The sequence below is a fragment of the Lygodium microphyllum genome, chromosome 8 (assembly GCF_053477565.2).
Source record: "Lygodium microphyllum isolate KBCC chromosome 8, Lygodium_microphyllum_v1.1.10, whole genome shotgun sequence".
In the NCBI taxonomy this organism is placed as follows: Eukaryota; Viridiplantae; Streptophyta; class Polypodiopsida; order Schizaeales; family Lygodiaceae; genus Lygodium; species Lygodium microphyllum.
The window spans coordinates 137,046,487-137,062,205 of record NC_141142.1 but is presented as its reverse complement, the minus strand read 5'-3'; the positions used below and the strand labels follow the sequence as shown (position 1 = coordinate 137,062,205).

At 40.3% G+C, this 15,719-nt stretch overlaps 1 protein-coding gene across 12 annotated transcripts in view; it reads right to left on the bottom strand.

Moving 5' to 3' along the window:
• The window catches only part of LOC148032910 (pentatricopeptide repeat-containing protein At5g56310-like), a 115,492-nt gene that overhangs the window by 21,482 nt on the left and 78,291 nt on the right, over positions 1-15,719 (bottom strand). For 3 of the 12 annotated variants that reach the window (XR_015691680.1, XR_015691678.1, XR_015691681.1), the window contains one exon: positions 7,172-9,129. The exons of 3 other annotated variants lie outside the window; for them this stretch is intronic. Coding sequence is in view for 2 of the 9 variants with exons in the window: in XM_087683603.1 (XP_087539729.1) it covers positions 9,404-9,450 (47 nt within the window). In the remaining 7 variants the exon portion in view is untranslated. Of the gene's footprint in view, positions 1-7,171; positions 9,130-9,403; positions 9,480-15,719 lie in introns of those variants that run through there. 6 more of the 12 variants (XR_015691677.1, XR_015691679.1, XM_087683603.1 and 3 more) reach the window with 4 other exon arrangements.

Genomic DNA, 15,719 nt, shown 5'->3' with positions numbered 1-15,719 from the left:
GCAAGAGGCATCTCCTCTGTGCAAGGAACCATATCCTCCGGTTCCTCTGTATCAGAATCCGGACCAAGGGCTGCCACCGTTTGGTCGATAAAAGCCATATCCAGGCCAGCCATGCTTATCTCTGAGCTGAGACGGGACTACGACAAAGGTGAAGGGGCAGGTCCGATAAGCAACCTCCACACAAAAACCTTCCCCTAATAAGCAATCTTGGATCTCCATAATTCAAGAAGTCTCTGCCACCACTTCTCTTTGCTATCACAAGCACACCAAACGTTATCTGCTTTCTCAATAACCCATCGCTTGTCCTCTACCATCTTCTGGTAGATGATATTTGTTTTTTATGGTGATTTTGTTAAAGGCCTACACAGTCTAAGTCCCCCATCCTTCTTCTTAACAAACAACACTAGGGTACCAAAGGGGGATTTGTTGGGGCGAATGAAACCTTGTTCTTCTAATTCATGCAGCTGCTTCTTCAATTCCATGAGTTTCTAAAAAAAATCCAGTTTCACAAACATCCAATCCTATCACGATGAAGTAGGCTAAAGAGCAAGCAATGGAATATACCGTTGAAGCAAGTCTTCCAAAGTCGACCAAATCTGGCTATATCCTCTAGGCACCCAAAAGTGCTGATGTATCCACCGGAAAGAATAAAGAAGGTACTACCTAGGAATGATAGGATTGATTGCGGCCCCAATTGAGCCATCCGATTAAATTTATCTCGGCGCAAATATTTGTTTGGCCAATGAAGCAACCTAGATGTGGCCAACACTTCTGCCTATAATGAATTAGCCTCCTTTCAGATGTCTAGATGACACTAAATTGCAAGATGAAGTAGAGGCAATCAAATGAATCAAAAGAAAAGAATGCAACACTTTAAGAGGCAGTGTAGAATTCAGCACGTGCCATCAAGATGCCGGATAACTGTGAGACCATGGGAGATACCAATCTCCTCAATAAAGAATTTTACAACTTCAATCCAAGGATGAGTTTACACGCAAAGGGCTTGCAAGAATGTCACTAGTAGAGCTATCATGTGAAGATTAACATCCAATAAAGCAACTCCACCCGATTGTTTTGAAGTAGAAATATGCTGCCATGATATCCACACCTGGCCCAAATGATTGCGTTTCTTTTTTCATAACATAAAACGGATAGGCTACACCAATTCCAAGAGAGACTTCCTAGTCCAAGGAAGCAAGGGTAGAAAATAAGAGACTATACCAATCATGATAGATTGTGCGACTTTGAGCCACATATAAAGAGGCCAACCTTGAGATTTCCAATACATAAACATATCATGGATTCTAGAGAATATCCAATCAAGTAGTGCTCAAGGAGGGACTTCCACACTAATGGGATACCCCAAGTGTCGTGTAATATCTCCTTTGGAAATAATAGCTCCCTGCCAACCCAATTCTTGCAAATCTGTCTCTGTACAAGAGATTAAGGTTGATTTTTTAGCATTAATATGAAGGCCAGAGGCCAAACCAACAAGCAAACTCCAAATTACCATTGCTTCATTGACATTAGTTTGATCAACCTTGAGGAACATAAAGGAATCGTTTGGCAAAGATTGACCCAAAAGTTGAGAGCCACTAGAAAGAGATAAACCAACAATGTTTCCATCCTTGCCCAAACAATCCAGCAAAGAAAGCATGGGGTAAGTGACCAATGCAAACAATAAAGGACTAAGAGGGCATCCTTGATGAAGAGAACAAGATAAAGCAATCTCTAATGTGACTCCCCATTAAGTGCAACATGTGCCACTATATCCTGACTAATAGTGTCAATAAGAGAACTCATGTGGGGACCAAAGCCCATGGAAGACATAAATTGGCGCATAAAGGACCAACTGACATGATTAAAAGCCTTTTCAATATCTAACCGGATCATAATTACCCATTGGCCAAAGGCTTTGGCATAATCAATGCCCATTTGAACATTCAAAATACTATACATGATGTTCTATCCTTTAATGAATCCATATTGACGGGGTTTCCACTTTTTGCAATCTCTTGGCAATGACTTTGGAAAATATTTTATATAATGAACCCATAGCTAAAATAGGCCTCCACTTCTTTAAAGTGGATAGAGAAGAAACCCTAAGTAGCAAAGAAATTACTACAATTCCAATCTACAGGCATCAATATGGATTTCCAAATATGCTAGCAAAGACGAGTCAATGGGCCCTTAGTTTCCCACATTTGCTCAAAAATAACTCATTAGGGAGGTCATCCCAATCCTCTGTAATATTTGCTTCCATCAAATCCCTTTATTTAGGCTTATGACTTGATTTTGAACCAAGTCACAAATATATCTTCAAGCAAAAAGAGCTTCCTCCGAAACTAACAAGAATCTATAGTATTACTCCTTTACTGCAAACTCACATTTTTATGGTTTGGCATATAGCTTATGCTACCGCAACTTATAGGGTGCTCTGGCCGGTGGGGTGGATCCTGGAATAAGTTCAATTTTATGATCCACATCCCTCCTGGGTGGTAGACCCTTGGGTAGCTCTACTGGCATTACATCTTTGAACTCTTCAAGTATCTCTGCCACTTCTGTGCTACTGGTCTGATGTTTGGGCTCCTTGGTATCCTCTTGCTCAATAGGTCGAATCATACATAGGTAAACTATGTCTCCTTGCTTGATTGATTTCTCCACTTGCTTGGCACTGCACGTCATGATGCGTGGCCTAATAGGGTTCCCTTGACCCACTGTTGCTTGGGTTGGCACTCTTGGTTGATTTGGACTTGACTTCACTGTTTGGCATGAGACTCTTGGCTTGTTCTCCTTCATTTGCACTTTGATTGGTGTCTTGCCTGGCAACTACATTCTTTCGCAAGGTACTCTGACGCCTTCTCCTTGCATATCTAGCATCATCTCATTAACTCCCTTTCCAAACATTGCAATGACTTATTTGTCATAGAATTCCAAGCCTAGGATAACTTCAAAATCATCCATGGGGATTACTAAGAAGTTGAGTTTTGCTTTCCATTTTCCAACTTCTACTTGTATTGCAAAGACCTGTTTCACTTCTTTGGCCTCTCCTTGTGCGAATGTTATCATTAATCCTTCCGGGGCCTTAGACAATTTCAATCCATGTTTGGATGCGCATTTCGAGGTGATAAAGTTGTGAGTGGCCCTTGTGTCCACCACGATAGCTTGATTCCCTTTGCTCACTCTACTTTGATATATAGGTGATGGACTGTTGCTACCCGGGCCGCCATGCATTGGGGTCGTGCACTAACTGTTCCCACTCTTGGGTGGTCCATGCTTTCATCACTTCTACTTGGGGTTTCTTGGATGCGCAGAGGTTGCAGTTCCTCTCCTCCATACGCACTAGTGGCGTTCACCCTCGACCCACTTAATGAGGCTATATCTTCCATGGGGCATCTGTTTTGATAGTGTAGTCCCCTGCATCTGAAACATCTGATTCTTGTGGTTGGGCCTGGGAGTCTCCACCATGATGTGTTTGAACCCGTGGGGCCATATGATGCATTGGGAGTTGGCTTGTAGTGGTTGTTCCCCCATCTACCTATTGTTCCTCTTGGCACTAATGCGGATTGCCACGCGACTGGTGTTATGCTGGAAGTTTGGCTCCGCGTGTCCGTGAATGGGCCTCTAGGGGCATTGGGTCTTGAGGTCCAGGAATTGTTATTGAGATTGGTGTTAAATTGGTTCTAGTTCCCCTGGGTTGTTCTCCTACCTTCCAAGTCCACTAGCCTTTCGGCCATTCTCATGGCCTCTACTAAGCTGGTTAGCTCTTGTCTCTCTACATCTCTTTCACCCCATTCTTGCATCCCAAATAAAAATCCATGTAATTTGGTGTCAGTGTCCATGTTTGGTAGTTACAACATAATCTACCTGTATTTGCTTACTTACTCCATCTTCCCTTGTGTTTGCTTAAGGTTTCTCCATTCATCTCTAACTTTGAATTTCTCTCTCTTTGAAATGAAGTAATCTTTGAGTTCCTACTGGAGTTCTTCCCGTTAAAAGATGGTGTGACCCTGCTCTTGTTCCAACAAGTACCAACTAGCCACGTCCTCCTCCAAGTAGATGGTTGTCACCTCCACCTTTGTATCTTCGGTGATTCGTACATACTTCAACCATCTGTCCACCTCTGCAATCCGCTTCTTCAGGACCAATCCGTCTCTCTCATGTTTGGTAGTTGCAGCATGATCTGCCTATATTTGCTTATTTACTCCATTTTCCCTTGTGTTTGCTTAAGGTTTCTCCATTCATCTCTAACTTTGAATTTCTCCCTCTTTGGAATGAAGTAATCTTTGAGTTTCTCCCACCTTAAAAAGATGGTGTGACCTTGCTCTTGTTTCAGCAAGCACCAACCAGCCACGTCCTCCTCCAAGTAGATGGCTGCCACCTCCATCTTTCTATCTTCGGTGATTCCGACATAATTCAGGACCATCCCGTCTCTCTCTCCTTTGTACTTGGCGGGTTGGGGCATCTTGAATTTTCCATAGTCGTCTTCGACCTGTCACTATCTTCCTCTTCTCTATGGTTATGCTTCTTGTCCTTGTTCTTGTCCTCCTTCTTACTTCCTACTTCTACTATCTTCTTATTGTCTTTTCTTGTATCTTGCGCCCTCCTAGAAGTTTCCTCTCTACCTAATCTATCCGTCTCCTCTTGCATTTTATGTCTTCTCTCCTCTTTTTGTCGCAGTAACACCTATTCTCTATAACCCTGCTCCACCGCTAGCTTTCTTCTCCTTTCCTCTTCCTCTTCCTCTTCCTTCATCTGCATATTCCTCCAAATTGACTCTAGTATGCCTGATATGCCCTCCAACTGCCTCTCCAATCCGGCTATCTTCTCCTCTTGGGCTACTCTCCATTCTTGCCCTCTACTCTTCTTCCTATCTTCCATTGTTGGGATGGATACATTCTCTCTGTCGTCCTCCATGTGGTCGGTGGTGTTGTTGGCGCAAGAGAACCCCGTTTCGCCTTCGGGTGGTGGTCGTGCTACAGGGAAGCCGCGTCACGTCTTTAAATGGCGAATGATGTTGGGATCACCGTGTCAAGGCGTCACGTCAAGGTCAACGCGACGCAGGGCATCGCGACGTGGGTCGTTACAACTCGTTCTCTTCGGGGCACTAGATCTTCTCTCCTGCTTCCGTGAACACTCCATTCTGAGAAAGAGTTGCTCCGATACCAAGTGTAATGCACATGCACTCGTTACTCACTCAGCGCACATGTACTCATTACTCACTCAGCACACAAGGTATACTCTTGTATTATTCAATCAAAGCAACGATACAACATAGGCACATCCTAGGACTACACCCTCATGATGCCGCACATAAAAGGGTTCACCATTGGGTATAGGGAATCACACATAGAGTGGAACCCAAGCAGGGCTCAGAGTCACTACTACCCCTATATAGGTGTTTCCGGTAATAACGCCATGGTATAGCTACAAAGCCCTTACAGGGGGGATGGGAACACACACACACACATACACACGCACACACACACAGAGAATTTGTTCTAGTCATTCTTAGCCAAACAACCGATCAAGGCCATTATCATAATAGATGGCAAAGAGAAATGATCACAATTCCCTATGATCTTCTAGAAGTTAAAACAAATCGTGCACCTATGGATTGGATCGTGCCATGAAGCCTTGCTAACTCAAAGAACAAAAGCACGACATTAAAACAATAACATTAAAAGCAAAGTGAAACATTAAAAATGATAACATTTAAATAATTAAAACGATAACATTCAAAACAACTAAAATGAAGAATTGAAAGGATAGAAACCATAACATTAAAAATGAAGATGAAACATTAAAAAAGAAAAAAGAAAAATGTTAAATGTTAATGCTTAAGTTAGCCACATTAAACAAAGCCATTTTGGGCATATGCGAGTTGCCATGACTTGTGTAACTCTGTCCTGGTTTTGTACTGACAGTTGACACACGCTGGCTTAGAGCCATCGTGTATCTTGTAATCATGTAAACTTGTACCTTTTTTTTTGTAATTAATACAATTACCTTTTACGAAAAAGAGAGAGAGAGAGAGAGAGAGAGAGACCTTACATTTTGGCATTTTGAGGTCCTCCCAAGAGGCATTCAGGGCATTTCCCACTTCTATGCTCCACACAACCTTGCGACCTGTTCTTCATCATTTCCATTGCTGCATTTGCTAGTTTCATTCCTCCTTGGACTAGTACATCAGATCGTATTCATCATTATTGTTTGTTTTCAACTCCTGTTGCTACTCCAGCACCAGGTGACAATTCCCAGACATCAAACACTTTATGGAGGCTGCATTTGCAGCAGCTTCGTGCTGTCTGCAGCAGGTTACACTCTCTCTATCAGTCCTATATCAAATACCTGTGTTTTTGTGTTTTGTTCATTTATTAAGGGTTTCCCAACAGTCATCTTTATAGCAGCCTTCATCCAAAGAGATTTCAACACCATCTTTAATAGCTCCTAAGGACTGTGTTTCACTCCCTCTATCGCTCTCCTTCATCTGCTATTGTCTATTCTAACATTCCACTGCTCAAAGGACCGTGTGTCGCTCCCTCTGTAAAGCAGCATTTTTCCTCGTCATCCTTACCTCTGCCCAAAGACTACATTTCACTCCCTTCACACTGCACATTCCTTCCAGGTGCTGCCACCTGATCAGCCAGGACAATGCAGTCATCTCCAAGCTCTGCTCCATTGTATCAGCATGACTCAGTGTTCCTCATTCTACATTCATCTTCTTCTTCAATGTTTTCAAGTTTCTTTGTCTCAATGTTTGCCATACACATTGTGTTCTACCAATAAACCCTACTGTTTCTCAGCATGGTATCAGAGCATACCATTCCGTCTTTCAACAACGGGATAGCTACCCCTGATGGTGCCACGCATTCCCCTCCATGGCTTCTCTCTAATCCCTCTTGGACCACCGTGAGAGGAATAGATATCTTGTGATGCAACTGTTTAGCTCCAGCTATGCTATTCTTGTTCTTCCTTACTTTTCAGTAACATTATTAGTCACAGCATTTTGCACAAAAAGCAAAGAAACAAACAAACAAACAAACCAAAACATTAAGTCATTTCCATTATCTTTTTACAAGGCAACCACATTCATACATTTGGATATGCAAGTAGCTGCACCCATTGTGGAGAAGAAGAGCTGCAACATATTCAGTCAACCAGATGCAAATTTTACAAGGATCCCCATCTTGCTGCTCTTGCAGTCAATGCTGAATGTTTCTTAAATAACTTTACCCGTTAACACCACTAAATCGCTCAAGATTCAAGATATTAGTACAGCATCCTGAAGAGTCAGGATGAGAGTCCATCGACTCATTTTCATCTTATCCCTGGAAGGACAGGGCACCAGGAGGGTTCATATTATTCCCAATTGCCTTTAAATACACTCTTAGTCACATATTTATGCTAATTCACTATGATTGCTGGTAAATATAATCAAATACATCAGCTCAACAACAGATTGCTCAACAGTATCTCAGATTTCATCATCATATTACATGATTGATCAGATACTTTACATCCATTGGGTATAATCCAAATAGGAGTGCATATTGTCAACTGTCAAACACACTGCAGAGATTCTAAGGTGCCACATTTGGCATACATGTCAATAAGACATTTTGCAGCATACAAATCACCAGTAAAGTCACCCTCGATATATGGCCATGGATTATATTGCCTTCATCAAGAGCTGCTATCTTGGCACATACACCCAAGATGCTAACATAAGTGATCTCATTTGGTTCTGCAGTTTCCTGCTGCATTTGATTTAAAAATTGATAGCACTTTTGAATACCACCAACAATGGTAGATGCTGCTATCATTGCACTGTACATAACCAAATCCCTTTTCGGTAAAGCCTCAAACATTAACCATGCACCTTCAAGATTTTGACAGTTATAATACAAGTCAATGAGGGTATTCCCTATGGAAATATCAAGTTCAAAACTGGATTCCAAAATCCCTGCATGAATAAGGTTGCCTGTATCTAAGTCTTTTAGAGCATGCTTTTAGAATGCTAAGAAATGTGCCTTCATCTGGCTGCATCCCGTCCTGAAGCATCTGAAGGAAAAGGTGAAAAGCCTTTTCAAAGTGGTTATACTGTATAAAACCTGAAATGGCCACTCCCCATGTTACACTGTCATGCTTAGACATTTTATCAAACAAATTGACTGCATCTATAAGCCTTTGACGTATCGCATACATGTCAATAATGGTGTTACCAACCGAAGCATTCGTTTCAAGGCCAGTTTCAATTATGTATGTGTGAACTACCTGCAGCTTTGAACATTCTGTACATACCTTTAAAATACAAAAAAAAGTCACCTGATTTGTTCTACATGCTGCTGTATCATCTGCTGGAAAAGCTACATACTCTCTTCTCTTTGTTCATGCTGGGTACATAGTATTCCAGATTATCAAATTTTGACACTTCAAGCACTCAAAGACTTTGTCTGCATCAGCTAGGCAGCCACATTTGGCATACATGTCAATGCGAGAACTGGCAACCACTGGAAAAGCTGCATACTCTCTTTTCTTTGTTCATGCTGGGTACATCCTGTTAATAAAGTATTCCAGATTATCAAATTTTGCATCAGCTAGGCAGCCACATTTGGCATACATGTCAATGAGAGAATTGACAACCACTGGATCCAACTCAAACCCAACTTCAATAGCATGGGAATGTATCAGCTTGCCCTGATCGAAGGTATCTATACTAGATAGAGCATGCCTTTAATGTGCTGATTGATACCACTCTATCTGGCTCCAAACCTTCGCTCTGTGTTCGACTGAAAGCTGAAGGGCATCCTGGCCATGACCATGATGAGTGCAGCCTTCTATCATTGCACCACAGGTCACCACAACACACTTAAAGACCCCATCTGCATCCTCAAGGCTTCCACATTTTGCATAAGTGTCTAGAAGAGCATTTTTGACAACTATATCCTTCTCCAAACCAACATTTGTTATGTGATCATACATCAACTTCAATTGAGCTATGGTAGTTGCGCCTGCAACATGCTTTTAGAGCACACAAAAATATTACCCAATCTTGCTCCATGCCACACTTAAGCATTTCTTTGTAGATCCCAAGAGCTTCCTCACTAAAACCTTGTTGGGTATATCCTACAACCAATACACCAAGTGACAATATTTGGCTTCTATTGATGTTTGTGAAAGATGTTTCTAGCATCCTTAAGGTTTTCACATATTAAATAGAAGTCAATAAAAGTATTACCAACAGATCCATCCAACTCAGTCACTTTCAACAATGAAGTGGTGGATCAACTTACCATGTATATGTGCATTGAAACTCAAGTATGCCTTAAAAACAGTTACCAATACATAAACATCTAGTTTTGCATTTATGTTTTGCATCAAATAGAACAACTTCACTTACGCAAACAATAGCACTCCATGAAGATACATTTGGTTCAAAAATTCCATTAAAAGTGTGGTTTGTCTCGTGTAAGCATCTGTACCATGCAAACATCCGAATCAAATAACTACCTACAAAAGCAATGGACTCTAATCCATAACATAAGATAATGTGATGTATCATTTGTCTAGCTACTAAGTCATATTGGTTTTCACACTCTTGTAGTAGAGAAGCTAATCTTCCATTAGAAATGTTCATTGGACTTCAATATGATATTCTTAAGTTAAAATGTTCAAATCACTGTGTTACATAACATAGCCTAAAAAGTATCTCATATCTTTCAAGCAGGAAATTGAATGCTTGACATTGGTTATCCTTCATAAAGGTTTGCTAATGATCACAAACTGTTGTTGTAATTTGACACCCTTACATTTGCAATGCAGGTAATAGGCAAACCTTATCAATAAAGCTAAAAAAATAGAAATATTGTATATAGACTTACAATTGAGTGAAATATTTGAATTTCTCTAACCATACAAATATCCATAGTATTATGAGATATTCTCTTGTAGTTACAAAGTACTACAATATGAACTATATGCTCTCCCTTAATACAGTAAAATGATTCCTAATAAATATGCACATAGATATATCTATCTAATACAATCAAATCAAAGCAATAAGTGTAAATTTTTACACAAGTTTCTTTGAAGTGCAATTACACAAGTCCGCCAAACGGCTTCTAAGTTCATGAAAAGATGTTGAACTTGTAGAAATCATATTTTATAGACAAAGATTATCTCATCAATTTGGTAGACAATTCTTAAAACCAAAAAGCAATGCATATGTCATCTCTAATTTTAAGATAAAGAACCAAAATAGATTTCTATTGCTCATTTTTTGACATCGTGCTTATCTTTTACTTGTAAGTCCCATCACAAAATTAAGATCACTAGAAGCTCTTACTTATCTCCTATGAGCCCCGTCAAAAAGTTAGTCAAAAACACTAGGAGCTTTGTCTAATAGCCCTATGTTCTCAACAATCACTCACTTTCTAATCAGCCCGGCCACTTATTTGGGTCATCCTCTTATCTAGAATTGTTGGGTATCATGTTATGTAGACATGGCCACTTCAATCATTTTCGCTTACAATTGTTATGTTTCCTAAACCTTATTGCTCCCACTACCAATGCATCTGCATCTTGTATTATGCAGACCTCTCTCACTCTCATTTACACCAACACGCTACAGCAGTTGCAAAAAATCCAATGTTTCATGCTCACACAAAGCACATTGAGATACACTATCATTATACAGAAGAGATTTAATTGGTGTATGTGTCTACACATGGAAATGTTGTTAGAGATTAGTCATTCCCTAGACTAGCATTCTCAAGATACATTTGGTGCAATCAGTTCTCACTAGTGGAGTTATTTGGGCATTGTCCTATCATTTATTTGGGCATTTTCAGCAATCACAATGTATAGGCACTTGCTGCCACTAGTTGGTTGGCTAGCAAAGCCTTGCATTTTTACTGCATTCTTTTATGCTATATATGGCTACTTCGCAACTTACCCTACATTACTTGTCTTTCAAGTGTTGATAAGAGAGATTTGGCTCAAGAAGATCCTTCGACAGCCCCTTGTACATCTCCCTCTTAATTTCAGCTTTCATTGCCTACAAATTTTTATGTTCTTATGTCTCTTTTCTCTCTCCCTTTTCTCTCATAGTTTCACCCAGGACAATTTGGCCAATAAGTGTCAGTGGTGACACTAGGGACTAGCATTAATTAATAAATTTATGTTATTTTAAGGGTCAACAAAGATTGGGGACCACTCAAAGTTACGAATAGCCTAGCCAATTTCATTATGGATATACACATTTAATTTTGGATAGGGTCAAAAGGGCTGAAATTTATCTTCAAGATTATTTAATTCTGAAAATTAATTAAATGACTGGATAATGGTAAAAAATGAGTTTAAAAGGTTGTCACTTGTCAAAAATGCCCATGCTAACTAAAAAAACTTTTTTGGGAGCTGGATCTCAGCCATTCAAACAATTTACAACTTGGAAGAGGAAAAGAGAGAGCTATTGGTTCATTTTCTAATTAGAGAATAGCAATTTGCTACAAAAGATAGCCATTTGGGGACCTCAATAGGCACGGGATAGCAAGGAGTCACATTCCAAGGGCACACAACAACATTATTGATCAGATGACAACATTTTGGAGATGCCTGGCAGTAAGTGACTGCATTAAATGCAAGCTAGAGTAGGTAGCAGACACAATTTAGGGTATTCTCGCAAAGAAGATCAAATTTCTCTCTCGTCTCAACTTTCTATCACCTTTTCCAACCCATTCTAAAGAGATCTCAGCATTTCTCAACTTTTTTTAGCAAATCTGGGACAATAGAGAGATCTCTACTATAAACCCCAATTTTTTACAAAAATTAGAGTTTAGAGCCACTTTGGGACCCGTGCAATAGTGAAAGGCATCGTACACTGAAATGAGAACCTAAAATTCGTGGAATTGATAGGGATTTCAAATGTCAGATCATCCATTGTGAATTAGGGCAATATTTGTCCAGTTGGTGGTTCCATTTGTGCAAATCCTGGATGAAAATTAAGAGACAATTGGCCCAATTTGCTTGTTGATTGTATATACAACAAGCGACTTTTGGATCAGCAAAGGAGATTGTGAAATCTCAACTTGTACTTAATCCATTAGTAATTAAAGTTAAAGAAATACCGAAAGAGGCACCAGTTTTAGGGCCAACCGGGTGTCTTTTGTCCAAGACTATTAAGGTAAATTGTGCATTTTAATTTATGTTTATTTGTTGATTGTTGTAATTAAGTGCTTAATTAGGTAATTACCACCCTTTCTAAGAAGAAAGGTTGGTTTCACCAGCTATAGGAAACGGCTAGATTATCAACTTAATGTGAAGTCTGTCTTTCTTAATGGTAATTTGAGGAAGAAGATCTATGTTGAGCAGCCTCCTGGATTTTCCTAATCAGATGGACAAGTGTACGAGTTGAAGAAGGCTCTTTATGGCCTCTAACAGGCTCTGCATGCTTGGAATGAGAAAAGATACTCGTTCCTTTAAGGGAAGTTCTGGTATTGGCATTCCTCTTCCGATGCCCAATTATATATCCATACCTCAACTAGAGGGCGCACATTGTTCGTGCTTTATGTGGATGATCTTATCTTGACAAATGACCATGCCCAGAAGGTCAAGCAAACAAAGGAGGCACTATATGAGGTGTTCAAGAAGACACATATGGACCTTCTCCATTTCCTTTTAGCTCATGAGATTTACCTGATTCTTAGGGGGATTTGCATCTCCCAACAGCAATATGTGCAGTATCTTTTAGCCATGTTTGAGATGAAGGGATATTAGCTATTTCTACTCCTATGGATCGAAATTGAAAGGCTACAGCCAATGTAGATTCTCCAACAATGAATACTTCCCGCAACAAGTTGTTGATTGGATCCTTGATTTGGCTTCTTAACACTCGGATTGGTTTGTGCTTTTCTATGGGTTTGTTGGCCAGGTTTCTGAGTAAACCCAAGTTGGTTTATTAAAAGGTTGCTATAGGAATTTTGTAGTTCCTAAGGGGGGGGCCCCAATCTGAATATTCATTATCGAGCAGGTACTCGAGATTTTGGTTCCTACATGCTAGACGATAGACGGGAGATATAGACCAACAAAGATGATCAACATGATATTGCTTTACTTTGGGTGCAAGTATTATCTTGTGGAGTAGCAAGAAGCAACCCATAGGTACCCTTTCTTCCATAGAGGCGCAATAAAAAGCGGTGTCTTCTACCACATGTGAATCAGTGTAGCTTCCAAGGTTACTAGGAGAGCTTGGTTACCCTCAAACAAGTCCTACAACCCTTCATTGTAACAATGAGAGTTGCATTGCTTTGGCACGGAACCTTGTGTTTCATACTAGGTCAAAGCAAATTGAGATACAATACCATTTCATTCGAGAGAAGATTTTGGATGAGACTACTAATGTGATTTTCTGCAAATCAAATGATAATCTAGCATATTTGTTAAAGACGCTTCCTTAGATTGTTCTCCGATAGCACTCCAGATTGCTAAGCCGTATGACGCCTCCAGGATCTGAGAGAGAGTGCTAGAGATTAGTCATCCCCTAGACTAGCATTCTCAGGATATAGTTGGTGGAGTCAATTCTCTCGGGTGGAGTTACGCATTTTCCTGTCAGTTATTTGGGCAATTTTCAATAGTCACAATGTACCGCTACCTTATTATGAGAAGGGGTAGTGCCACGTGGCAGCTAGGGCATGAGACCGCTGGTTTTCCTGATTTGCGTGTAGCAATCCACTGAATTTATTGCTACCGCCAGCTAGTAGTCCAATTTTGCTAGCCGCCCTACATGTTTTATTGCATTCTTTTGTGCTATATAAGGCCACTTCATAGCCTGCACTCCATCACTTGTCTTTCAAGTGTTTGTGAGAGAGACCCGGCTCGAGGAGATATTCTGACAGTCCGTTGTACATCTGCCTCCCTCATTTCAGCATTCATTGCCTGCAGATATCTGAGTTCTCTCTTTTCTCTCTCCCTCTTCTCTTGTGTTAATTGTCTTTTAGCCTTGTTGATACACTTCCGCATTCATTGCGTTCTAAGAAATATGTTTATAGCGGTTCTTCCAAGACCAAAGTTTGAACCATTTCACAAGGCTTTAGTCTCTACGGTTTGGGGATTTGATCTACTATACCATGTATACTTTTACATCGTTCACTCTTTGTAGGGCTTCTTACACGTGTTTTTTCTACCTTCGTACTAAGAAGGGTTTTTTCCACATGTGAGATTCGTCATTTTTCCTTTGCAAAATTTTTTAATTTTTTCAAAGGTTCCCTACAAGCAAGCCCTTTGCTCACTGACGGGCGTACATGCGTGTAAGCACAGTTCAGAATTTTGGGCAGATTTGTGCCAAAATTTTGGGGATTTGTCCAAATTTGATGCAAGTAAGACACAACAGTGATATTTGTCACAGAAATTGCAGGATTTGTAACATTTAGCTCTAACATTTGGGGCTTTTCATGTACATGCAAGAATTGGGCTCAAAATTTACCCAATTTCTCCACATTGATGCACATTGGACCTTGTGCAATTTGGGGCTTTTGCTGTTTGGGAAAAATTTGTGTGCCATTTGGTGATTTTATGTACATGCGGGTTTAATTCCATGCAATTTGGACACCTAGCACTTGGAAAATTTTGAGGTCTTGCTAAAATTGCTCTATTTTGGCAAAATTGGCCTGTTCTATGCATGTCAGAGACAGTGCAGATGTATGGTTGATGCTTTGAGCACAAAAATTTTGGGGCTTTTGACCGTGCATGTCAAATTTTGTGCCCATGGGTGCATGTACAACAGAAATTGCAACTAAAATTTGGGACTTCTCATGTAATGTGATGTATTTGTCCTTGGAATAGCTATAATCAGTTGTGGAGTACTGTAGCACAAGGTCTAGTGCTTCTGAAAATTTATTTGCAGGTCTGAAATTTCTGCTTTTACGGGGTCATTTACTGCTGGTTGGTACTTGTTGTACCTTGGTCACTTGTGGGATAGTTTGGGCCTGCATTTGCTGAATTTTCTAGTCACATTCGGACTGATAATCATGACTGGCAGTGACAGCAGTCATCTCATGCACATTAAGAAGCTTGAAGGAGCATGTAACTTTGCAGTCTGGCAAAAATAGTGCTATAATATCCTGCTGCAAAAGAAGTAGGCAAAGCCGATTAAGACCAAAGGGGCAAAGCCCGCAAATGTGGAACAGGAAGATTGGGATGAGTTAAATGAGCTTGCACGCTCAACCATCGAGCTATCAATTTCTGATGCCTCACTACTTAACATTGAACGTTTGGATTCTACCTATGCTATTTGGACTCAACTAGAAGAACTATATGCACAGAAGAGTGCCGGAAGCAAAGTTTATTGGCTGAAAAAGCTTATGGATTTGCGTACGAAAGAGGATACAGCAATGTCTACTCACTTGAGTGAGTTTAACTCCATTTTCAGCCAGATGGTTGCCTTGAAGTTCATGATTGATGAAGAATTTAAGACTGCGTTCTTGCTTTGCACTCTGCCAGAGAGTTGGGATACATTCAGAACTGCTATGAGCAATTCTAATGCAATCCTTTTATATGCTGATCTAGAGAGTGCTCTACTCATGGAATAAATGAATCAGCAAAACAATGCATCCGGTAAGTCTTCTAGTGCTTTGCATACTAGGGGCAGATCACAGCAAAAAGGCAAATCTGATAGCAAGGGACGCAGTAAATCACGTGGTAGGGATGTTGAATGCCATCAT